This window comes from Mobula hypostoma, chromosome 2 (assembly GCF_963921235.1).
Source record: "Mobula hypostoma chromosome 2, sMobHyp1.1, whole genome shotgun sequence".
In the NCBI taxonomy this organism is placed as follows: domain Eukaryota; kingdom Metazoa; phylum Chordata; class Chondrichthyes; order Myliobatiformes; family Myliobatidae; genus Mobula; species Mobula hypostoma.
In genome coordinates this window covers 120,752,042-120,777,166 of record NC_086098.1, presented here as the reverse complement: position 1 = coordinate 120,777,166, position 25,125 = coordinate 120,752,042, and the positions used below count along the sequence as shown (strand labels likewise).

The 25,125-nt window shown below is 42.1% G+C and overlaps 1 protein-coding gene across 6 annotated transcripts in view; it reads left to right on the top strand.

The window, feature by feature from the left end:
- The window catches only part of LOC134342426 (cullin-9), a 318,694-nt gene that overhangs the window by 69,987 nt on the left and 223,582 nt on the right, over positions 1 to 25,125 (top strand). For all 6 annotated transcript variants that reach the window (XM_063040545.1, XM_063040547.1, XM_063040543.1 and 3 more), the window contains exon 5: positions 12,256 to 12,397. In XM_063040545.1, coding sequence (XP_062896615.1) covers positions 12,256 to 12,397 — 142 coding nt within the window. The remainder of the gene's footprint in view (positions 1 to 12,255; positions 12,398 to 25,125) is intronic.

The window sequence follows — 25,125 nt, the reverse complement described above, 5'->3', positions numbered from 1 at the left end:
TTTACTCCAAGCTGCCTATATTTATTGTAGATCTCTCTCTTTTTCCGAACCAAGTTTCCAATATCCCTTGAAAACCATAGTTCTCTCAAACTTTTAACCTTTCCTTTCAACCTAACAGGAACATAAAAATACTGTACCCTCAAAATTTCACCTTTACGTGGCCTCCATTTCTCTATTACATCCTTCCCATAAAACAAATTGTCCCAATCCACTCCTTTTAAATCCTTTCGTTTCTCCTCAAAGTTAGCCTTTCTCCAATCAAAAATCTGAACCCTGTGTCCAGTCCTTTTCTTCTCCATAATTATATTGAAACTAATGGCATTGTGATCACTGGACCCGAAGTGCTCCCCAACACATACTTCCGTCACCTGACCTATCTCATTCTCTAACAGGAGATCCAACACTGCCCCTTCTCTGGTTGTTACCTTTACGTATTGTTGCAAAAAACTATCTTGCACTCATTTTTCAAACTCCAAACCATCCAGCCCTTTTACAGAATGGGTTTCCCAGTCTATGTGTGGAACACTAAAATCTCCCACACTCTCAACCTTGTGCTTACTACAAATATTTGCTATCTCCTTACAAATTTGCTCCTCCAATTCTTGCTCCCCATTAGGTGGTCTATAATACACCCCTATAAGCGTTACTACACCTTTCCCATTCCTCAGTTCCACCCAAATAGCCTCGCTAGACGAGTCCTCTAATCTGTCCTGCCAAAGCACCGCTGTAGTATTTTCTCTGACAAGCAATGCAACACCTCCCCCTTTTGCCCCTCCAATTCTATCACACCTGAAACAATGAAATCCAGGACCCCAAACAGTCCTTCCAAGTGAGGCAACACTTCACTTGTGAGTCTGTTGGGGCCATCTATTGCATCCGGCGCTCCCGGTGTGGCCTCCTCTACATCAGTGAAACCCGACGCAGATTGGGGGACTGCTTCATTGAGCACCTCCACAACAGACAGGATCTCCCAGTAGCCACCCACTTCAACTCTGCTTCCCACTCCCATTCAGATATGTCCATACATGGCCTCCTCTACTGCCATGATGAGGCTAAACTCAAGTTGTAGGAACAATACCTCATATACCATCTAGGTAGTCTCCGGCCCCTTGGTATGAACATTGAATTCTCCAACTTCCAGTAATTCCCTCCCCCACCCTTCCTCTATCCCTATGTCACTCTGCCCCCTCCCCCAGCTGCCTATCACCTCCCTCATGGTTCCACTTCCTTCTACTACCCATTGTGTTTTCCCCTAATCTTTCTTCACCTTTCCTGCCTATCACCTCCCTGCTTCCCCTCCCCCACCCCTTGATCTTTCCCCTCACTGGTTTTTCACCTGGAACCTACCAGCCTTCTCCTTTCCACCCTCCCCCCATCTTCTTCATAGGGCATCTGCCCCTTCCCTCTGCAGTCCTGATGAAGGGTTCCGGCCCGAAACGTCGACCGATCTTTTCCATGGATGCTGTCTGACCTGCTAAGTTCCTCCAGCGTGTTGTGAGTGTTGCTTTGACCGCAGCATCTGCAGATTATTTTGTGTTTACCACCATTCAATATCACAGCTGATCTGGCGGTGGACTCAGCTCTATCTACCTGCCCTTTCCCCATGACCATTAGTTGGTTGATGAAGACATGGGCCAGATCTAAGTGGCAAAGTTGTGTGGTACTGAGTTTCGAGTGACAATATCAAGAAGTATGAGAGGGATAATTTTCCCACTGCCCGCACATGTAGCCTTCTGTCAAGAGCCCAGAATCCAGTAACAGAGAGATGTGTTGGCACCCAGGGAGATCAGCTTCTTAGGGATGATCGTATTAAATGCGAAGCTGAAGTCAATAGACAGCATCCTGGGATATGAGGCACCATTTTCTAGGTGGGATTGTTCAGAGTGGAGTTCAGAGAGTATGGCATCATCAATGGACCGATTTGAGCAATAAGTGAACTAGAAAGGGTTCAAGCAACGCAGACAAAATGCTGGAGGAACTCAACAGCCAGGCAACATCTATGGAAAAGCGTACTGTCAATGTTTTGGGCTGAGACCCTTCATCAGGACTGGAGAAAAAGGTTGAGTCAAAGTAAGGGGAGGGGAGGAAGAATCACAAGGTGATAAGTGAAACTGGGAGGGGACAGGGTGAAGAAAAGAGGTGGGAAGTTGATTGGGGAAAGAGGTACAGGGCTGGAGAAGGGGGAATCTGATAGGAGAGGACAGAAGGCCATGGAAGAAGAAAGAAGAGGAGCACCGGAGGTGATGGACAGGTGAGGAGGTAAGGTGAGAGAGGGGATTGGTGGGGGGGGGGGCATTGCTGGGGAAGTTTGAGAAATTGATGTTCATGCCATCAGGTAGGAGGCTACCCATATGGAATATAAGGTATTTCTCATCCAACCTGAGTGTGGCCTCATTGTGACAGTAGAGGAGGCCATGGACTGATATGTTGGTATGGGAATAGGAAGTGGAATTAAAATGTATAGCCACTGGGAGATTCTGCTTTTACTGGTGGATGGAGTGTAGGTGCTCAATAAAGCAGTCTCCCAACCTACGTCGGGTCTTTCTGACATACAGGAGTCCACACGGGGAGCACCGGATACAGTAGGTGACCCCAACAGACTCACAGGTGAAGTGTTGCCTCATCCGGGAGGACTGTTTGGGGCCCTGAATGGTAGTGAGGGAGGAGGTGTAGGGGCAGGTGTGGCACTTGTTCTGCTTACAAGGCTAAGTGCCAGGAGTGAGATCAGCGGGGGAGAGTGGACTCAGCTCTATCTACCTTCCTTTTCCCCATGACCATTAATTCTACTGCTATGCAGAAATCTAACCTCGTCTTAAGTGCGTTTCTCGAGGTATTCTCTATTGCTACCCTGGGCAGAGAATTTCACAAATTCATTAGTCTGGGAAAAGCAGCTTCTCCTCATTACCATCTTAATTTTATTGCCCCGAATTCTGAGGCAGTGTCTCCTTGTTTCTGTCTTATCTATGTCTTTCATAATCTTGTATGAGAAATTACACTCAATTTCTCATACGACATTATGAAAGGGATTGATTGCCACTGAATTCTATAAATTCTAGTTAGTATAGTCCCAGGTGACTCGATCTCTCCTATCTGACCCCTCATCTCCAAATCAACCTGGTGAACCTCCTTTGCATTGCCTCCAAAGCTAGTATATCTTTTCTCAAGTAAGGAGATCAGAATTGCATCCAGTACTCTTGGTGCGGCTACATACCCTGAGAGATTTCCTGGTGGTGGCTGATGGAGTAACAGCATTCTGCCGTTGCTCCAACTTTAATTATCTTACTATTTCCAACCTGTCTTGAAACTTTTTTAAGTGTGATATTCTTTCATTATGGCTGGACGGAGTGCCAGAGGTACTAAAAAAGATTATCTTCCCACTTCTTTGGATTCTATTATGGATTTGCTGCAAATCCATACATGAGAAGCCTCTAAGAAGTTTCAGCAATTCAGCACTGAATTTAAATGAACAGATGGTAAACTGGATTTTATTCAACAAACTCTTAATGAACACAATAAACGTATTAAAAATAATGAAGAAATGTTGTCGGTTTTGGAAATGGAAGTGGATGAATTATAAGACAAGATTATCAGCCTAGAAAATAGAAGTAGAAGGAACAACCTACGGGTTCTGGGTCTCGAAGAATTAGTTGAAGGTAATCATCCTATGGAGTTTTTGCGAGAATTATTTCCGGAGATTTTGACGTTTGTGCCTATGATCAATCGAGTTCACAGATCTCCTCCATTCAGACCTCTTAACAATCAGAGACCAAGATCAGTAATAATCTGTTTTCAGGAATTTAAAACAAAGGAACTCTTAATTCGCAAATCTCGTTGAAGTGGCATGATTGACTGTAATGGTCGCAAGATTAGAATTGTCGAAGATTATTTGCCTGAGGTTATGCAGGAACACGTTAAATTCAAAGAAGTTATGTTGGAGCTTTTTAATAAGGATTTCAAGCCTTCCCTTCGCTGCCCAGCCTAACTCAGAATCACACTTAATGGTTCTTTTGAATGGTTTCGCTCATCTGTTGAAGCACAGAAGTTTTTAAAATCCGAAGGCTAACTGTTTAGTTTCTCCTTACACGAAGACACACGATTAAACTTTTAATTTGCAAATCCCGTCGAAGGGGCATGATTGGTTATAGGGTGGAATGTTAAGATTCTCGAAGATTATTCGCTTGAGGTTATGCAGGAATGTGCTAAATTTAAACAAGCTCTGTTGGAATTTTTTAAATAAGGGTTTTAACCCGTCCCTTGGCTACGCAGATTAACTGAGAATCTCATTAAGATGGATCCTTCGAATGGTTTTGTTTGAATGTTGAAGCTCAAAGATTTTGTAATTTTGAAGGCTAACTGCTTAGTCTGTTTTTCCATGAAGGTGTAAGATTAATATTTAATGTCTTTCTGTATGAATAATTGTATCTTTTACTTCTGGTAAACCGTTGTAACTGATTTCTTTTCGTATTTTTTAATACTATTTTTGATATACGACAATTGAATTTCTTGTTTGGATATTGTTTAGTCTAGGTTGGAATATAAATAACCTTGAAACTAATTGGAGCGATCACCAGGTTTTTTTGGGGGTTGTCTGTAGTTTTTTAGATGCCGACTTTCTTTTGGTTGGTTTTCTTTCTTTGGGAGGTGGGCGGGGGTATGGTTTTTTTTCCCTGGAAGCTGTTTCTGAATTTTTAGCCAACTTGTTGCTTGGTTACCATTTCTCAAGGTTTATGATTTGGTTTTTAGCTTGCATTTTAACCCTTCCTTTAAATAATATTAAAAATGCACCAAGCTATTAATTTACTCAGTTTTAACGTGAAAGAGTTAAATCACCCTGTTAAACGTAATAAGATTTTTGCTTAAATTAAGAAATTTAAGGTCCCCCTTTTTTTTTTAACAAGAAACGCACACACGCAAATGTGATAATCTATGTTTTTTTTAGCCGTTGGAATGGACTTTGTTTTCTCTCTTCTTTTCAGGCCAAATCTAGAGGAGTTTCAATTCTTATAGATAATACACTTTCTTTGTCCAACATGAAGTAGTGTCTGATACTAATGGACGTTTTGTTATAGTTTCTGGAAAACTAGATAATAAATTAATAATATTTGCCAATGTGAATGCCCCAAATGTAGATGATCCAGGATTCTTTGAGTGTTCTTTTTCGCTTTTACCAGATCTGAATCTTTATTCTTTGGTGATGGGAGGAGATTTTAATTGTTGGCTAGACCCAATTTTAGACTGATCATCTTCTAGACCAGCATTTCTTAATAAATCAGCTTTGTTTATTCAATCCTTTTTATTGAGGTGTAGTATAGTTGATATTTGGGATTTTTTACATCCTTTAGATTGGGAATATTCGTTTTTTTTCCCCATGTTCATCACACATGTTCCAGGATTGATTTTTTTTATCGATAGATGATTTCATCAGTTCATTCCTGTGAATATAAAGAGTTTACTGTTTCAGATCATGCTCCTATATTTCTACCTTTAAAACCCCCTGGTCTTCCTCTAACCAACAGATTTTGGCGTTTTAATACAACTTTGTTATCTAATAAAGGAATTTTAAAATTTGTAGAGAAGCATATTATTTTGTTTTTTGAAGAGAATGGAAAGGACGGGACTTCTAATCTTATTGTATGGGATACTTTCAAGGCCTATATTAAAGGACAAGATATTTCTTATACTGCAAGTGTTAAGAGTAAAGCTAATAAAGAAAGAATTTAATTAGCCAATCAATTGAAACAATTAGATAAAAAAAATGCTATAGCTCCAGATCCTGTTTTATATAAAAAACGTGTTGAAGTTAAAACTAAATATGATTTTTTGTTAACATATCCAATTGAAACTCAACTTCTTAAAGATAAAACTCAATTTTACATTCTTGGAGATAAATCAGGCAATTATTGGCCAACCAGTTAAAAACTTCTGTACTTAAACGACTGTAATGCTCAGGGCTATCGGCTCATGTTTATCTAGGGGAGACCCCGTCCACCCGCCAAACCATGTCTCATGGTTGCGTAGTTGCTGTGTAATGCCACCTGGTAGAAACTCACACATCAAATATCAGACAGCACACAATGTACGATTTACAGATTATACTTTATAAATCTTAATGGAACTATGTAATTAATAGAGATACGATATAAAAGGGAAAGTAAAAGGCACCAAACTATCAGAGTTCAACCACTTCATGGACAACCGTTGGAGCTCAATTAATGGGGTCCTCTTTCCACCATGTGATCTCCTCTGACCCCCTCGACTCGCTGCTTGGGACCAACCACGGTGGTCGACCAGAGCGCGTCCAGCACTTCCTTCCTCTTCGGGTCTCCTCCCGAAAAGCTGGCCAAACCACACGGTTCCCAGCCATATGAGACAGAATATCACCCAAAAAAAGAATAACATGGGCACTCATCGGTTCGTTCCCTCTATTATCAATAATATAACCCAAACAAGCAGGGAGAGAGAGAGAACTCCTTACATCGCAGTTGTTATTACAGAAAAGCCATTTTTATTATAACATAACAAAGAAGCCATTTTATTAGCCTTAGCAGTAACATAAAAGAAGAAACGCCTTACACGACAAATTAAAGAAATTTGCAAAACTATTGCTGATAGGACAACTGATTACTCTGAAATAAATGATGCCTTTAGAGAATTCTATTCTAAACTTTATAGTTCTGATGTCCCTAAAGATAATACTGTAATGAATAATTTTCTAGATCAATTAAATATCCTTGCACTTTCTGCAGATAACTGCAAACAGATGGATCAACCCAATTCTTATGAGGAAATTGCCGAGGCTATACGTTCATTACACTCGGGGAAGGCTCCGGGTCCACATAGATTTTTTGGAGAATTTTATAAGGCCTTTTCTTCATTAATTATACCGCAGTCACACTTAGTCTTTTTGGATTCTTTCAAATTGGGTAGTTTGCCTCAATCTTTTTATGAAGCTTCTATTTTACTTATCCTGAAAAAGAACAAGGACCCAACAGAATGATCAATGTTGATACTAAAATTCTTTCTAAAGTTTTGGCTTGTAGGATTGAAAATATTTTACTTTCTATTATTTCTGATGATCAGACTGGATTTATTAAAAACTGATTTTCACATTTTAATATACGCCGTGTATTAAATGTTTACTCTCCTTCTCAGGAGGTTTTGGAATGTGTGATATCCTTAGATGTTGAGAAGGCCTTCGATCGGGTTGAATGGAATTATTTATTTAAAACCTTAGGAAAATTTAAATTTGGACCAGATTTTATTCAATGGATTAAATTACTCTATTTATCTCCTGCTCGGGTTCTTACTAATTTTCAAAATTCCAAACCATTTAAACTTCACTGTGGAACTAGACAAGGTTGTCCGTTGAGTCCTTTGCTTTTTGATTTAGCTTTAGAACACCTTGCCATTGCTTTTCGAGAATCTAATGATATCTGTGGTATTTTAAGGAGAGGTATCACCCACAAAATCTCGCTTTTTGCTGATGATATATTGCTTCTTATCTCTAATGTTGAGACCTCGTTACCTTGCGTACTTCCTTTACTCTCCTGTTTTAGCCAGTTTTCAGGATATAAGTTGAACCTACATAAGAGTGAATTATTTCCTTTTAATAATTTGGTATCAATTAATACTAATCTCCCTTTTAAATTTGTAAGGAATCAATTTACTTATTTGGGTGTAACAGTCACTAAGAATTACAAACACCTGTTTAAAGAAAACTTTCTTACTTTATTGAACTATGTAAAAAAGATATCATTAAATTGGTCACCTCTTTCAATATCGTTGATTGGATGAATTAATTCTATTAAAATGAATATTCTACCTAAATTTATGTGTCTTTTTCAGGCCTTACCTGTTTTTATTCCTAAATCCTTTTTTGATTCTCTTGAATCTATTTTATCCTCCTATATATGGGTAAAATAAACGTCCTCGATTAAATAAAGTTCATCTTCAAAAATCTGAAAAGTCTGGAGGTTTAGCCTTACCTAATTTTAGGTTCTGTTACTGGGCAGTTAATATACAATATCTTATGTTATATTATATTAATCATGTAGACTGTCGGTATGAGTTTCTTTAGAAGCTAACTCTGTTAATACATCTTCTATTATTTTTTCTTCTTGGATCCTCATTTTCCGTTATTTGTAAGTAAACTAAATGATAATTTAGTAGTTAAACATACTCTGAGGATCTGGATACAATTTAGAAAACATTTTGGTTTATTGAGATTTTCCCTTTCTAGCCCCATTTATTTTAATTTTTTTTTAACCCTCCATGACTGATTTAGTTTTTAAAGAATGGGACAGGTTGGGTATTAAATGTTTTTAGGATCTGTTTGTTGGAAGAAACCTTTTTTCATTTGAGCAATAATCAGCTAAATATGATATCTACAAATCAGAGACTTTCTAAAATCTCAATTATGCACATTTCATATAAGCTCAGATAAGAACTTATTAGACATAATTTTTAATTTGACACCTTTTCATAAAGGTTCAATATCTAATATTTTGGTATGTTACTGGAGATGAGGAATATTCCTTTAGACAAAACTAAGAATTTCTGGGAACAAGATTTACAGACATCAATATCTGAGGAAACTTGGAATGAAATTTTTAAACTGGTTAATACTTCATCGCTATGTGCTCGCCATTCCCTCGTACAATTTAAGGTGGTACATAGAGCCCATATGACTAAAGATAAACTATCTCGTTTTTATTCAGATATATCTCCCTACTGTGACAGATGTAATAATGGAGAAGCTTCATTAATTCATATGTTTTGGATTTGTCCATGTCTTGAAAAATCATGGAAGGAAGTTTTTCAAACTTTTTTTTTACTTTTCAAAGTCAATTTTAAGCCTAATCCTCTGACGGGCCTGTTCGGTATTGTTGCAGGACAAGATATCAAGCTGAAGACATCTGATTTACATATTTTGGCCTTTAGCTCTCTTATAGCTAGGAGGACGCTTTTGTTTAAATGGAAAGATGTTTTTCCTCCTACTCATGCTCAATGGTTATGCGATGTTATGTCATGCTTAGATTTAGAGAAGATTTGTTCAATTTCTGAATCTGGTCAAGACTTTCAAACATTGTGGGGACTCTTTCTGAATTATTTTCAAAACTTTCAAAACCCTCAGTTTGTTCAAATTTAGATGTTGGCTATTATTAATTTTTATTATATGAGAAGGTATTTTGCCTTTTTTTCTCCTTAATAAACAGCTTCGGTCTTGGTCGGGGTTAGATTCTTTTTTTGTAATAAATCAGTATATTTCAATATAACTGTTGACTAACCTTCGTGAATACGGGGTAATGAGATTGTTATTATGAATAGATAGAATGTAATTGGTAGTTTTTATTGTTTTTGACTTTTATATGTACTTGTACTCTGTATTCTTCTATGTAGAAACTAATAAAAATATTGAAAAGAATTGCCCTGTACAGTTGCAGCATAACTCCCCTGTTCTCAAGTTAAATCTCTTTAGCAATGAAGGTCAACATTCTATTTACCTTGGTAACCTGTTGCATCTGCAAGTCAGCATTTTGCAATTCATGCACAAGTAATCCCAAGTCCCTCTGCACAATCTTTGCAATCTTGCACTATTTAAATAATAATCCTGTACTTTATATTTGCTTCTAAGTGGATGATCTCGCATTTACTGATGTTGTACTCCATCTGCCATGCCTTGTCCACTCAGTTAACCTATCTGTACCCCTCTAAATTTACTTTTCCACTCAATCTAGTGTCATCAGTAAACTTAAATAGGATACACTTGGTCCCCTCTTCCAAATCATTAATATATATTGCAAACAGTTATGGGCCTAGATCTGAACCATGTGCCACACCGCTCAAGATTGACTGCCAACCTGAGAAACACCCATTTATCTTAACTTTCTGTCTGCTTCTTCTTGGTTAACCAATCTTCCATCCACCCTAATATATTTCCTCCGATTCCATACATCCTTATTTAATTGATAAGTCTCCCAAATGGTACCCTATCTGCGCCTTCTAGAACTCCAAGTACAGTGGATTCCATTTAATTGTGCCATTGGTTAGTTTGGGAGCAATGGCTAATTTGGTACAATTTTTAAAGAACGAAAATGAATCGAGAAAATTGCAAGGCTTATCAAGTGATGATCAAATGCATCTGATCCATTTCCGATACCTCCCTCCCCTTTCTCAGTGTCTCTATCTCTGGAGACAGCTTATCTATTGGTGTCTGTTATAAACCCATGGACTCTCTCAGCTATCTGGACTTTATCTCTTTTCACACTGTTACTTGCAAAGATGCCATCTCCTTGTCTCAATACCTCCATTTCCACTGCATCTATTCTCAGGATGAGGCTTTTCATTCCAGAATGAAGGAGATTTCCTCCTTTTTCAAAGAAAAGGACATCCCTTTCTCCACCATCAATGCTGCCCTCAACCGCATCGCTTTCATTTCACACGCATCAGCTCTCACCCCATCCTCCTGCCACCCTACCAGGGATAGGGTTCCCCTTGTCCTCACCTACCACCCCAACGGCCTCCGTGTCCAACACATAATTCTCTGGAACCTCCGCCACCTCCAACAGGATCCCACCACGAAGCAACTCCCCAACCGCCCCACTTTCTGCTTTTCACAGGGATCACTCCCTTGTCCATTCATCCCTTCCCACCAATCACCTCAGGGCAGTTATCCTTGCAAGTGGAACAAGTGCTACACCACCTCCTTTGCTACCTTTCAGGGCTGCAAACAGTCCTTCCAGGTGAGGCAGTACTTCACCTGTGAGTCTGTTGGGGGTCATATACTGTATCCGGTGCTCCAGGTGTGGCACTCCTATATATCAGTGAGACCCCACCTAGGTTGGGAGACTGCTTCGCTGAGCACCTATCATCTGTCCACCAGAAGAAGTGAGATCTCCCAGTGGCCACCCATTTTAAATACACTTTCCATTCCCATTCCGATGTATCAATCCACGACCTTCTCTACTGTTGCAGTGAGGTCGCACTCAGGTTGTGGTAGGTTATAGGTGTAAACCAGGTGACGGGGAAGGGTGAAATGAAGAGCAGGGACGTACGGAAATGGGTGGCCACCAGGGGATCCTTTTTTTTTCTGGCAGATAGAGCGTAGGTGCTTGGTGAAGGTGTCTCTCAATTTACGTCAGGTCTCACTGATATACAGGAGGCCACACTGGGAGCACTGGATACAGTAGATGATCCAAATGGACTCACAGGTGAAGTGTTGCCTCACCTGGAAGGACTGTTTAGGGTTCATCGCAAAGCACGTCTCCGTCCCCGTCCCCCCCAAACTTTCCACTTTCCGCAGGGATCACTCTCTACGTGACTCATTTGTTCTTTCCCACTGATCTCCCTCCTGATATTCATCCTTGCGAATGGAACAAGAGACATAGCTGCCCCTACTCTTTCTCTCTCACTACCGTTCAGGGCCCAAACAGTCCTTGCAGGTGAGGTGACACTTCCCGTTAACTACAGTCTGCCAACATGAGAAAGGTTTGTTAATACCCATTCGTACAGTTCTGTACCCAATTCTTAATGCATTTCTCTCTCACTACCGTTCAGGGCCCAAACAGTCCTTGCAGGTGAGGTGACACTTCCCGTTAACTACAGTCTGCCAACATGAGGAAGGTTTGTTAATACCCGTTCTTACAGTTCTGTACCCAATTCTTAATGCACATCATTGTTATCCCAAATCTATGCTTTGACCTCATTGATCAATCCGATTGTGGTCATGATGCAGGGATTTGACCCAAAATTTCAATAATTTCTTTCCTTCCCTGCTTGACCCATTGAGTGCTTCGAGCAGATTGTTTATCACTCCAGATTCCAACATCTACTGTCCCTGTCTTTCTCTATGTTGGACATTTAAGAATGTCTGTGAGGAAAGTTCAATACTTAATGTTTTCTTTGACATATTCTCAAAGAATTTCAGTAGATAAGCTAAACATGATGATAACATGATGATAAATCATGCTGACTGCTCCATTTTGTTCTCTTCAAGATGTTCTATTATTTATAATTATTTGAGCTTTTGTTGGATTTTGTTTTTCTCTCTCCACAGATGTTGCTTGATCTTGAATATTTCTAGATTCTCCATTCTATTGTCAGATTTCCAGCATCTGCAATATGTTGCCTTTGATGTTATGAGTGTGTACGTTGTTTTTATTCTTTCCTACTGAAACTCTCACTTTGTGGGAAGTTGTGTAGGAGTAGAAGCGATTAGACTTGCTCTGATTTATACTATGTCCTTTTTACTTCCAGGTTTTCTGGTACCAGTTAAATAGAACATACTGGGTACATTGGCACATGATTGAGATCATTGGGGATGGATCAAGTGGGCACGTGGAGAAGGAATCGCATGAGAAAGCTTCATCTCTTGCTGAAAATCTTAAACTTACGACAGGTAAGTTTGAGCATATATAAGCACATGTTTGAGCAGTGTGTGTAAATCAGTCTTTTGAATGGTTGCACTACAGTTTTGAACTCAAAGTTTTGAGTTGAAACTACAGTTTGAGTCTGCAGGACTGATCTACAACTTGCAGATCAGTCCTGCAGAAATATTTTAGCTTTCAGGAATTCCTCCCCCACCTGCAACTTTCTTGTATCCTAGTGGTTGTGGTGTTTCTTCTGTGGCAGGCCCCAAAGGTAGATATCGCCCTAATGTAAGTGGCAAAGTGTTAATATTTTTCACATTTGCAAAGAAATGAGTACTGAATGAAACTGAATTCATTGTTGATGTGTTCTGACATGAGATGGTACTAAACTGGTGGCTGTTTAGTCAGAGAATAGCAAGAAAATGGAACTGATTGCACGTTGGTATATTCTTTTGAGAGGAGTGTCAGGAGTGGATAATGAAGTGACACTGGCTGAGTAATGCTGTGTGAGAAGCCATATCTGGATCAGGTTTACTATCACTGACATATGAAATGTATTTTTCTGTGATTGCAAACAGTGCAACACACAAAAATGCCACAAATTGTAAAAAAAGACAACTAAAAAAAATAAATAAGTAGTGCAAAAGTACTGAGGAAGTGTCCGTGGGTTGGTTCATTGTTCAGAAATCTGATGGCAGAAGGGAAGAAACTCTTCCTGAAGTATTGTGTGTCTTCACCAGCTTTCTGATGGTAGTAATACGAGAGCATGTCCTGGGTGCGGGGTTCCTTATTGATGGATGTTTTCCTTTTGAGACATTGCCTATTGAAGATGTCCTCTATGTTTAGAAGTTTAGTACCCATGATGGAGCTAGCTGAGTGTGCAACCTTCTGCATTCTTTTTCAATCCTGTGCAATCACCCCTCCATGCCAGATGTTGATGCAACCAGCTTGCTCACCACTGTACATCTGTAGAAATTTGTTAGTATCCTCAGTGCCACACCAAATCTCTTGAAACTCCTAATGAAATATAGCAGCTGGTGTGTTTTTATAATTGCATCAATGTGTTGGGTTCAAGATAGATCTTCAGTGATGTTGACACCCAGGAACTTGAATTGCTCACCCTTTCCATTGCATATATTATTTATAATTCACAACCTTTTTACCATGCTGTAACATTCAATGTCGTTCAGTATCCAAGTATGACTGAATCCCATATATTTATTAAAATGAACATACATTGTACAAACGTTTGTAAGTTGTGAATGTATGTATTGGTGCCATTAAAATAATTGAAAGCTGTTGCTGTATCTTTCAAAGATTACAGCATAGCAGCATTAACTGAAGTTGTGCTACTTCCTCACATAAGTTTGCTGAGGGTTTAATGAAATGAACAAAATAATCTTGTATACAAGATCTGCTATCTCCTCCCTTGATTATTCTCCTTAATTTCTTTCCGTACATTGCCATTCCTGGCATTTACACCCTTCTTTGTCCAGCTTGTAGCCTTTGATATGTTTAACCACAGGACTGTCTTTGTTTTCATTGTCGTCCGTACACAATACTCAAGTTCAAGTTCGGTTTACTACACATGTATAGCACTAAATGAAATGACATTCCTCTGGACCAAGATGCACAGCACAGTGCATATAACTCACATACAACACAAAGTAATATTGCCCACAAATAAAAAAAGTGCTTGTACATGAAACCCTGATTTCCCTGGGCTACGTATGTCTAGGGCAGGGGTCGGCAACCTTTTTGCCTCTGTGGGTCAGATCGCGTATTAATGAGCGGAAGGTGGGCCAGGTAAATGCCATAAAAAACTTAGAATAGGGGAATTATCCATTTAAATACATCTAGTTATGATTTGTCTCAAATTAATGAATAACTCATGCTAGAAAATCATTTGTGCTTAACCAAGGATGCCAATTAGTAATCAAAGAACTCAGTTTAGTTTTCTGTCCCACCATTGCTGGTGCCCCATCAGTTGTGATGTCAATTAGCTTCGACACATTAAGTTTCATTTCTGACATCATTTTCAGCAAAGCTTCGAAAATGTCTGCTCCAGCAACCGTGTCCTTCGTAGGAATTAATTGAATAAACTCTTCAACAATTTGAAAAGTTGAGGTCACTCCTTGCACAAACACTGCAAGTTGAGCAGCGTCTCTCAAGTCTGCACTCTCATCAAGCACAATTGGGAAAACAAGTGCAATTCATTGCAAGCATCCCTTAAACAATGTTTAACATCTGCTGACATTTCTTTCAATTCGCCGTGTGGTCATTCTTGCTGACAGGCTGATAGATGCAAACAAAGATTTCTTTTCAGGACAAATAATATCCACCACTGCCAGTAAACATTCTTTGACAAACTCTCCATTTGCAAAAGCCTCATCTTTTCTGTAATACGTTTTGAGACTTCGTAGCTGGCACGGGTATTTCCTTCATTTTCACTGCTTTTTCGGCATTCAGCGTATACCTCCCTGCGTTTTGCATTCATTGCCATTGGAATTTTTTTCTTTGATTTTATTTCGAAACGCGAGTTATTCAACAAGTATCGTAGCACATGTAAATATCTGGATATTTAGCGTGGATTTCTTGTTAAAACACAGTGATGCTGTTTCTGTTTACAAATTTGAATGATCCCATCTGAAAACCTGCGCATGCACGGAGAGTATCTCATACATATTAATAAGGTAGTCTGCCTTCCCGTCATTCGTATATACCAGTGTTTGGTTTGGAACAAAATGGAACCTAGGGCCAGTGTAACAAGACGCCATGCATGTCCATCAGTGTGGTTGCGTGAAACACTCAGAATAAAGAAAAATCGCTCGCGGGCCAGATAAGCATAGTTTCTCAATATTTGTTCACGGGCTGGTCAAAATACCTTCACGGGCCGGTCAAAATACCTTCATGGGCCGGATCTGGCTCACGGGCCGTAGGTTGCCTACCCCGGTCTAGGGAATACACATTGCGCTCATGCCGAATCCGTGAGATTGGGACGGCTCTCCCACCCCAAATTCTTGTTTGTGTGAATTCTGTGTAATTTGTTACCCTGTTACAACTCGGTGCTGAGCAATAAGACAACATACTGCATATGATTAAAGGAATAATATTTATGAATGTTAACTAAAGGGTTAGTAACAAAAAGAACAAAAAAAGGGCCATTATAATTAAACAGTCAAATGTGCACAAGTTGGAGCTCAATTAAAGTCATATTCACCGATCCTCAGTGGACCTTTGCTTGTTCCATCGAATCACAGTCACCCATGGGTTAAATCCTATGACCGGTTCTCTCCAGTGTCCTGTCCTCTCCCCTCCTCTCCCCCCAAACAAAGACCCCAGCTCACACCGGTGTCAGACACACAGAAAAAAAAACCCGCTCGCCTGAATGGATGGTTCACATTCCAAAGCACCCATTATCTCTAATCATAATGCTTCTGAAGAAAGACCATTACGTTAGCAGTGAAACCTTTACCAGGGTGTTACGTACAAAGCAAATTAAAAAAAAACACTACTGGCCATTCATATGTGATGAAACCATATGATGAGATTTTCACATGGTGGCAGGGAGGTCAGTAGTCTTACGGCTTGGGGAAGAAGCTGTTTGTCATCCATACAGTTCTTATCTTAAAACTACAGTACCTTCTGCCTGACGGTTAGGGGTCAAATAAATTGCTGGACAGATGGAAGGGATCATTGACAATGCTAAGGTTCCTGTGTATGATAAATGTCTCTAATGAGTGGAACTGAGACCACATTGATCCTCTGAACAGTTCTTGCAAACCTTCGTTGAGACTTGTGATCAGGCGCCTTGCAATTCCTTTTATCTGATGTTGATGTAGCTGGTCAAGACAATCGATGGTGCTCCTGTAAAAATAGGTTAAAATGGGGTGGGGTTGAGCCTCACTCAGGAAGTGACCAAAAAGCTGTTGAGGGACCAGGTGAGATCATCTGTTATGTGCCTTCGGAGAAACTTGGTTCTCCTAACGCTTTCTACAGTGAAATCATTTCTATGCAGTGAGGAGTGGTCAGCTTGCACTACCTTAAAGTTCACAATCACTTCCTTGTTCTTGTTCACATTGAGGCTTTAGTTGTTGTGCTCGCATCATTCTACCAGCCACTCTGCCGTCTCTATGTACGCCATCTCATTGTTGTTATTGATGATGTCAACCACTGTTGTGTCATCGGTGAACATGATGATTTAGTTGAACTGGATCCAGCATTGCGGTCATGTGTTAGCAGTGTGGACCGTAATGGGCAGAGCATGCATCCCTAGGGAGCATCAGTGCTCAGTGTGATGGCTCAAGTGATGTTTCTGCTAAAACAGACTGACTGTACGGTGGGGTTGCCTCAGCGAGGGTGTCTGGTGATTAAAGACCCGAAATACCTGAAAACCCCAGGTTACATTACTGATGTGTCCCAGTGCACAACTGGTTAATTAAGCCAAGTGGTGTTGGACTAGGTTAATGAAAGCAATGGGCCAGATTCAAGTGGCTCTGCATCCCTATCTGCCACAGCCCCACATACCTCCTGACTCTAAACTCCATAATCCTATCTCCCCCAGCCCCACATATACATCCCCCAATACTACCCTTAACCTGAATCCTATTGCCCCAAGTGCCCATACACACCAACTAACCTGGACCTCACCCCAACTAAACCTGGCCATGCCCCCGACAAATGATCTAACTTGTGTAATGAGGAGCAAGATCCAATAAAGGCAATTGTTGGACTTGGTTAATGAAGACGTGGGCCAGATCTAAGTGGCAAGGTTGTGTGACACTGAGTTTCGAGTGACAATATCAAGATGTATGAGAGGGATGATTTTCCCACTGCCCGCACATGTAGCCTTTCTGTCAAGAGCCCAGAATCCAGTAACAGAGAGATGTGTTGGCACCCAGGGAGATCAGCTTCTTAGGGATGATCGTACTAAATGCGAAGCTGAAGTCAATAGACAGCATCCTGGGATATGAGGTACCATTTTCTAGGTGGGATAGTTCAGAGTGGAGTTCAGAGAGTATGGCATCATCAATGGACCGATTTGAGCAATAAGTGAACTAGAAAGGGTTCAAGCAATGCAGACAAAATGCTGGAGGAACTCAACAGCCAGGCAGCATCTATGGAAAAACGTACTGTCGATGTTTTGGGCTGAGACCCTTCATCAGGACTGGAGAAAAAGGTTGAGTCAAAGTAAGGGGAGGGGAGGAAGAATCACAAGGTGATAAGTGAAACTGGGAGGGGGCAGGGTGAAGAAAAGAGGTAGGAAGTTGATTGGGGAAAGAGGTACAGGGCTGGAGAAGGGGGAATCTGATAGGAGAGGACAAGGCCATGGAAGAAAGAAGAGGAGCACCGGAGGTGATGGACAGGTGAGGAGGTAAGGTGAGAGAGGGGATTGGTGGGGAGAGGGGGGCATTGCTGGGGAAGTTTGAGAAATTGATGTTCATGCCATCAGATAGGAGGCTACCCATATGGAATGTAAGGTGCTTCTCATCCAACCTGAGTGTGGCCTCATTATGACAATAGAGGAGGCCATGGACTGATATGTTGGTATGGGAATGGGAAGTGGAATTAAAATATATAGCCACTGGGAGATTTTGCTTTTACTGGTGGATGGAGTGTAGGTGCTCAATAAAGCAGTCTCCCAACCTACGTCGGGTCTTTCTGACATACAGGAGTCCACACGGGGAGCACCGGATACAGTAGATGACCCCAACAGACTCACAGGTGAAGTGTTGCCTCACCCGGGAGGACTGTTTGGGGCCCTGAATGGTAGTGAGGGAGGAGGTGTAGGGGCAGGTGTGGCACTTGTTCTGCTTACAAGGCTAAGTGCCAGGAGTGAGATCAGCGGGGGAGAGTTAAATAGACAAGGGGTCACATAGGGAGCAATCCCGGTGGAAAGCAGAAAGTGGGGGGGGGCGGGGGAAGGGTGGATAGATGTGCTTGGTGGGTGGGATCCCATTGGAGATGGCAGAAGTTCTGGAGAATAATGTGCTGGACCCTTATGGCAGGGTGATAGGTGAGAGCGAGGAACCCTATCCCTGGTGGGTTGGCAGGAGTATGGGTTGAGGGCTAACATGTGCAAAATGGAAGAGATGACGGCAGCATTGATGGTGGAGGAAGAGAAGCTTCCTTCTTTGAAGAAGGAGGACATCTCTTGAGTTTTGGAATAAAAAGCTTCATCCTGAGAGCAGATGCAGTGGAGAAAGAGGAACTGAGAGAAGTGGGTGGCATTTTTACAGTTAACTGTGTGGGAGAGGAGGGGAGGGAAGAGGTATAGTCCAGGTAGCTGTGAGAGCCAGTAGGTTTATAATAGACATCAGTAGATAAGCTATCTCCCGAGATAGAGAGAGATCGAGAAAGGGGAAGGAGGTGAATGAAATGGAGCAGTTAAATTTGATTGCAGGGTGGAAGTTGGATGCAAAGTTGATGAACTCCACATAGGTGCAGGAAGCAGCAGCAATGCAGTTGTTGATGTAACGTATGAAAAGTTGGGAAGTGGTACCAATATAGGCTTGGAACATAGACTGTTCCACGTAGCTGACAAAAAGTCGGGTGTAGCTGGGACGCATGCAAAACGTGTAACCAATACTATGACTCCTCATCTTTTTTTCTGTACAGTTCTGATGAAGGATGTCGGCATGAAATGTCATAGGAAACATAGAAAATAGGTGCAGGAGTAGGCCATTCGGCCCTTCGAGCCTGCACCGCCATTTATTATGATCATGGCTGATCACCCAACTCAGAACCCTGCACCAGCCTTCCCTCCATACCCTCTGATCCCCCTAGCCACACTCCCTCTTAAAGATAGCCAATGAACTGGCCGCAACTGTTTCCTGTGGCAGAGAGTTCCACAGATTCACCACTCTCTGTGTGAAGAAGTTTACTACTAGAAGTCGACTACTCTTTTCCTTGGTTTTTGCTGGCCTGCTGAGTTCCTCCAGTATTTTGTGTGTGTGGCTTGGATTTCCAGCATTTGCAGATTTTCTCTTGTTTGTGATTGGAAAGGGACCAGTGCAGCAAGAAGATGGGTTTTAATGGAATCTATAACCAGCTGCTTAAGGCACTCCATTGTCGTTGAGGTCATTGCCACTGGGTAGACATTGAGGCAGGGTACTGTTCCCCTCTTGGGCACGAGGACAAAGGTGGCCACCTTGAAGTCTGAGGAGACAGTGGACTGTTCCAGAGAGAAGTTGAAGATGCTTGTTAGAACCTTAGTTATCAGGCCCTACAGCTTTACATGGGTTGACCTTGGCTTGGGTCTTCCTCACATCAGCTGCAGCCAAATGGGGTGGGGGGAGGGTGGAGTGGAGAAGGCAGCTCTTTCTCGTTGGCACTTAATTACATGCATCAAACTGAGTGTAAAAGACATTCGGCCTATCAGGAAGAGAAGTGGAGAAGTGTCACTGTTGTTACCACACACCATGTACTTTATTTGTTGAGTTACAGCATGGAATAGGGCCCTTCTGGCCTTTCGAGCCACATTGCCCGGCAGTCCCCCAGTTTAATCTGAGCCAAATCCTGGGACAATTTACAATGATCAATTAACCTACCAACTGGTACGTCTTTGGACTGTGGGAGAAACCCACGCGGTCATAGGAGGAATATACAAACTTCTTACAGGCAGTGGCAGTAATTGAACCTAGATGATTGGTACTGTAAAGCATTGTGCTAACTACTACACGACTGTGCCACTCCAGTCTCGTAGTCTGTTATGGACTGAATTCTCTTCCATACCTCATATCTGGTGTCACAGAAATGGCTGTATATTCTCTGTGTATAATCCCACTTTGCCTTCCTGATGGTATTGGAAAAGCACAGCTCTTACTGACCTGAGAGCGGTCTTATCCCCCAATTTGAAGGCAGCATCCTGATCTCTCAGCTGTACCGGGACCTCTGCTGTCAGCTATGGCTTTTGTTTTATAACGATGATGTCCTCAGTGCACTTCTCTATGTAGCCAGTCACAGATCTCGCATATTCATCGATGTTAGTATGATGGTTGTAAGTAGTCACCTCCGGGAACATGTTCCAGTCCTGTTCTCAGAACTTGTCTGCACAACGGGAGATCGTGGAGTGAGTTGGAGACTGTTCCTTGTGGACTTCCCAGATCAGATTTAAAAAGAGCTGTGGCCTTTCAGAATCTTTTGGTGAGCTGTAATCATAACAATCTCTTCAGCATTTGGAAGTACCAACAAAAAGAAGTGGGGTGTAAGCAGAGTGTATGGTGTTAAAGTGGTCAGGCTTTGGCTCAACAGCTTTAGGCAAGAACAGTCAATCGCAGGCTTGAACTTAAGCTTGGGAAGTGAGAGGTATAAAAAGTGTAATGCTCCTCCTGTGAGATTAAGGATTTCAGCGTACCTGATAAGTGCATCCGAGAGCAGCTCTTGACCAACAGAGTCAAGGAGCTGGAGCTTCTATGTACTCAGGACCATCTGGGTGGCTGAAAACTTCATAGATGAGACTTTTACTGAGGTGGTCACACCCGGAGTGCAGGCTTCAGGTAGTAGATGGGTGACCACAAGAGAAGTAAGGGAGAAAGCAGTCAGTGCAGAGTTCCCCTGTAGCTCTTCCCCTCAGCAACAAGTATACCCCTTTTGATACTGGTGGGGTGAGGGATTCTCTATAGAACATGGAATAGTACAGCACAGTACAGGCTCTTTGGCCCATAATGTTGTGCCGACCCTCAAACCCTGCCTCCCATATAAGCCCCCACCTTAAATTTCTCCATATACCTGTCTAGTAGTCTCTTAAACTTCACTAGTGTATCTACCTCCACCACTGACTCAGGCAGTGCATTCCACGCACCAACCACTCTCTGAGTAAAAAACCTTCCTCTAATATCCTCCTTGAACTTCCCACCCCTTACCTTAAAGCCATGTCCTCTTGTATTGGGCAGTGGTGCCCTGGGGAAGAGGCGCTGGCTATCCACTCTATCTATTCCTCTTCTTATCTTGTACACCTCTATCATGTCTCCTCTCATCCTCCTTCTCTCCAAAGAGTAAAGCCCTAGCTCCCTTAATCTCTGATCCTAATCCATATTCTCTAAACCAGGCAGCATCCTGGTAAATCTCCTCTGTACCCTTTCCAATGCTTCCACATCCTTCCTATAGTGAGGTGACCAGAACTGGACACAGTACTCCAAGTGTGGCCTAACCAGAGTTTTATAGAGCTGCATCATTACATCGCGACTCTTAAACTCTATCCCTCGACTTAGGAAAGCTAACACCCCATCAGCTTTCTTAACTACCCTATCCACCTGTGAGGCAACTTTCAGGGATCTGTGGACATGTACCCTGAGATCCCTCTGCTCCTCCACACTACCAAGTATCCTGCCATTTACTTTGTACTCTGCCTTGGAATTTGTCCTTCCAAAGTGTACCACCTCACACTTCTCCGGGTTGAATTCCATCTGCCACTTCTCAGCCCACTTCTGTATCCTATCAATGTCTCTCTGCAATCTTTGACAATCCTCTACACTATCTACAACACCACCAACCTTTGTGTCATCTGCAAACTTGCCAACCCACCCTTCTACCCCCACATCCAGGTCGTTAATAAAAATCACGAAAAGTAGAGGTCCCAGAACAGATCCTTGTGGGACACCACTAGTCACAACCCTCCAATCTGAATGTACTCGCTCCACCACCACCCTCTGCCTTCTGCAGGCAAGCCAATTCTGAATCCACCTGGCCAAACTTCCCTGGATCCCATGTCTTCTAACTTTCTGAATAAGCCTACCATGTGGAACCTTGTCAAATGCCTTACTAAGATCCATATAGATCACATCCACTGCACTACCCTCATCTATATGCCTGGTCACCTTCTCAAAGAAGTCTATCAGGTTTGTTAGACATGATCTACCCTTCACAAAGCCGTGCTGACTGTCCCTGATCAGAACGTGATTCTCTAAATGCCTATAGATCCTATTTCTAAGAATCTTTTCCAACAGCTTTCCCACCACAGACGTAAGGCTCACTGGTCTATAATTACCCGGACTATCCCTACTACCTTTTTTGAACAAGGGGACAACATTGGCCTCCCTCCAATCCTCCGGTACCATTCCCGTGGACAACGAGGACATAAAGATCCTAGCCAGAGGCTCAGCAATCTCTTCCCTCGTCTCATGGAGCAGCCTGGGGAATATTCCATCTGGCCCCAGGTCCTTATCCGTCCTAATGTATTTTAACAACTCCAACACCTCCTCTCCCTTAATATCAACATGCAGCAGCCAGGCCACTGGTACTGTGGCCAGACTGAGGCCCAGCAGGGAAGGGTAAAGTCAGGCAGAGTGATGGTGAAAAGACTCAATAGTTAGGGGCACGGACAGGAGAACCTGTGGTTATGAAAGAAATGCCAAGCTTGTGTGTTTTCTCTCAGGTGCTAGGGTCCAAGATGTCTCAGAGCAGCTGCAGAAGATTCTCAAGGGAGAGGATGTACATTGGCACCAATGACATGGGTAGGAAGGGGGAAGAGGCTACGTGTTGTGGGTACAGGGAATTGGGGATGAGGCTGAAGAGCAGGACCTCCAAAGTAGTAATCTAGGTTACTCCCAGTATCACATGCGAATCAGGTTTCAATAGGATGATACTACAGATGATTGACTGAATGAAGAACATGTGCATGGGGCAGGGTTTCAGATTTCTGGATCATTAGAATCTCTTCTGACAAAACTATGACCTGTACAAAAATGACAGGTTACACCTCAACCTGAGGGGGACCAATACCCTTCTGGACAGATTTGCTAGAGCTGATGGGGAGGGTTTAAACTAATTTGGTAGTGAGTTAGAAACCAGAGTGATGAGGCTGAGGATGGGGCATTTGGTATACAAATTGATATGTAGTGAGATTGTGAAGAAGGACAGGCAGATATTAGGGCAAAATTGTAGTTAGTGTGAGGAGTTGAAATGTAACATGGGGATAAAATCAAATACAGGACTGAAGGTGTTACATTTTAAATGCATGCAGTATTTAGAACATAGAAATCTGCAGCACATTACAGGCCCTTCGGCCCACAATGTGGTGCCAACCATGTCGCCCTTCGACCACAATGTTGTACTCTAGAAACTGCCTAGAATTTCCCTACTGCATAGCCCTCTAGTTTTCTAAGCTCCATTTACCTATCTAAGAATCTCTTAAAAGACCCTGTTGTATCCACCTCCACCACCATTGCCGGCAGTGCATTCCATGCGCCCACGATTCTGTGTGGAAAAAATTACCCTGACATCCCCTTTGTACCTACTTCCAAGCACCTTAAAATTATGTCTCCTCGTGTTAGCTATTTCAGCCCTGGGAAGAAGCCTCTGGCTATCTGCACAATCAATGTCCCTTATCTTATACACCTCTGTCAGGTCACCTCTCATCCTGTGTCGCTCTAAGGAGAAAAGGCCAAGTATCACTCAACCTATTCTCATAAGGCACAGTCTCCAATCCAGGCAACATCCTTGTAAACCTCTTCTGCACTCTCTCTGTAGTATCCACATCTTTCCTGTAGTGAGGTGACTAGAACTGAACACACCACTCCATGTGGGGTCTATTCAAGGTCTTATGTAAATGTAACATTACCTCACGGCTCTTGAACCCAATCCCACGGTTGATGAATGCCAACAAACCATATGCCTTCTTAACAACACTGTCAACCTGCACAGCAGCTTTTGAGTGTCCTATGGACATGGACCCCAAGATCTCTATGATCCTTCACCCTGCCAAGTGTCTTACCATTAATATTATATTCTGCCTTCAAATTTGAACCAAAATGAGCCACTTCGCACTTATCTGTGTTGAACTCCATCTGCCACTTCTCAGCCCAGTTCTGCAACCTATCGATGTCTCCCTGTAATCTCTGACACTCCTCCAGACCATCCACAACACCCTTCACCTTTGTGTCATCAGCAAACTTACTTACCCACCCATCCACTTCATCCGGATCATTTATAAAAATCTCTGTGGAACGCCATTGGTCACTGACCTCCATGCAGTATATGAACCACCTACAACCACCCTTTGCCTTCTCTGTGCAAGTCATTTCTGGATCCACAAAGCAATGTCTCCTTGGATCCCATGCCTGCTTACTTTCTGAATAAGTCTTACATGGGGAACCTTATCAAATGCCTTACTGAAACTCATACACATTAAATACACTGCTCTACCTTCATCAATGTGTTTTGTTACATCCTCAAAGAATTCAATCAGGCTCATAAGGTAAGACCTGCCCTTGACAAAGTCATGCTGACTATCCTGAATCAAATAGTGTCTCTTCAAATGCCATAAATCCTGCCTCTCAGGATCTTCTTCAACAATTTGCCAACCACTGAAGTAAGGCTCATTGTTCTATAAATTTTCTGGGTATCTCTACCCCCTTTGTTGAACAAGAGAGCAACATTTGCAACTCTCTAATTCTCCCGTCCCTATTAATAATGTAAAGATCATTGCCAGAGGCCCAGCAATCTCATCTCTCGCTTCCCACAGTAGCCTGGGGTATATCTTGTCTGGTCCTGTCAACTTATCTAACTTCATGCTTTTCAAAAGCTCCAGCACATTCTCTTTCTTAATGTCTCTATGCTTAAGTGTTTCAGTCTGCTGTAAGCCATCCTCACAATTACCAGGGTCCTTTTCCCTGGTGAAAACTGAAGTAAGGTATTCATTAAGTACCTTAGCTACCTCCTCCGACTCCATGTACACGTTTCCACTGTCACACCTGATCGAACCTATTCTCACATGGCTCATCCTCTTTGCTCTTCACATACTTGTAGAATGCCTCGG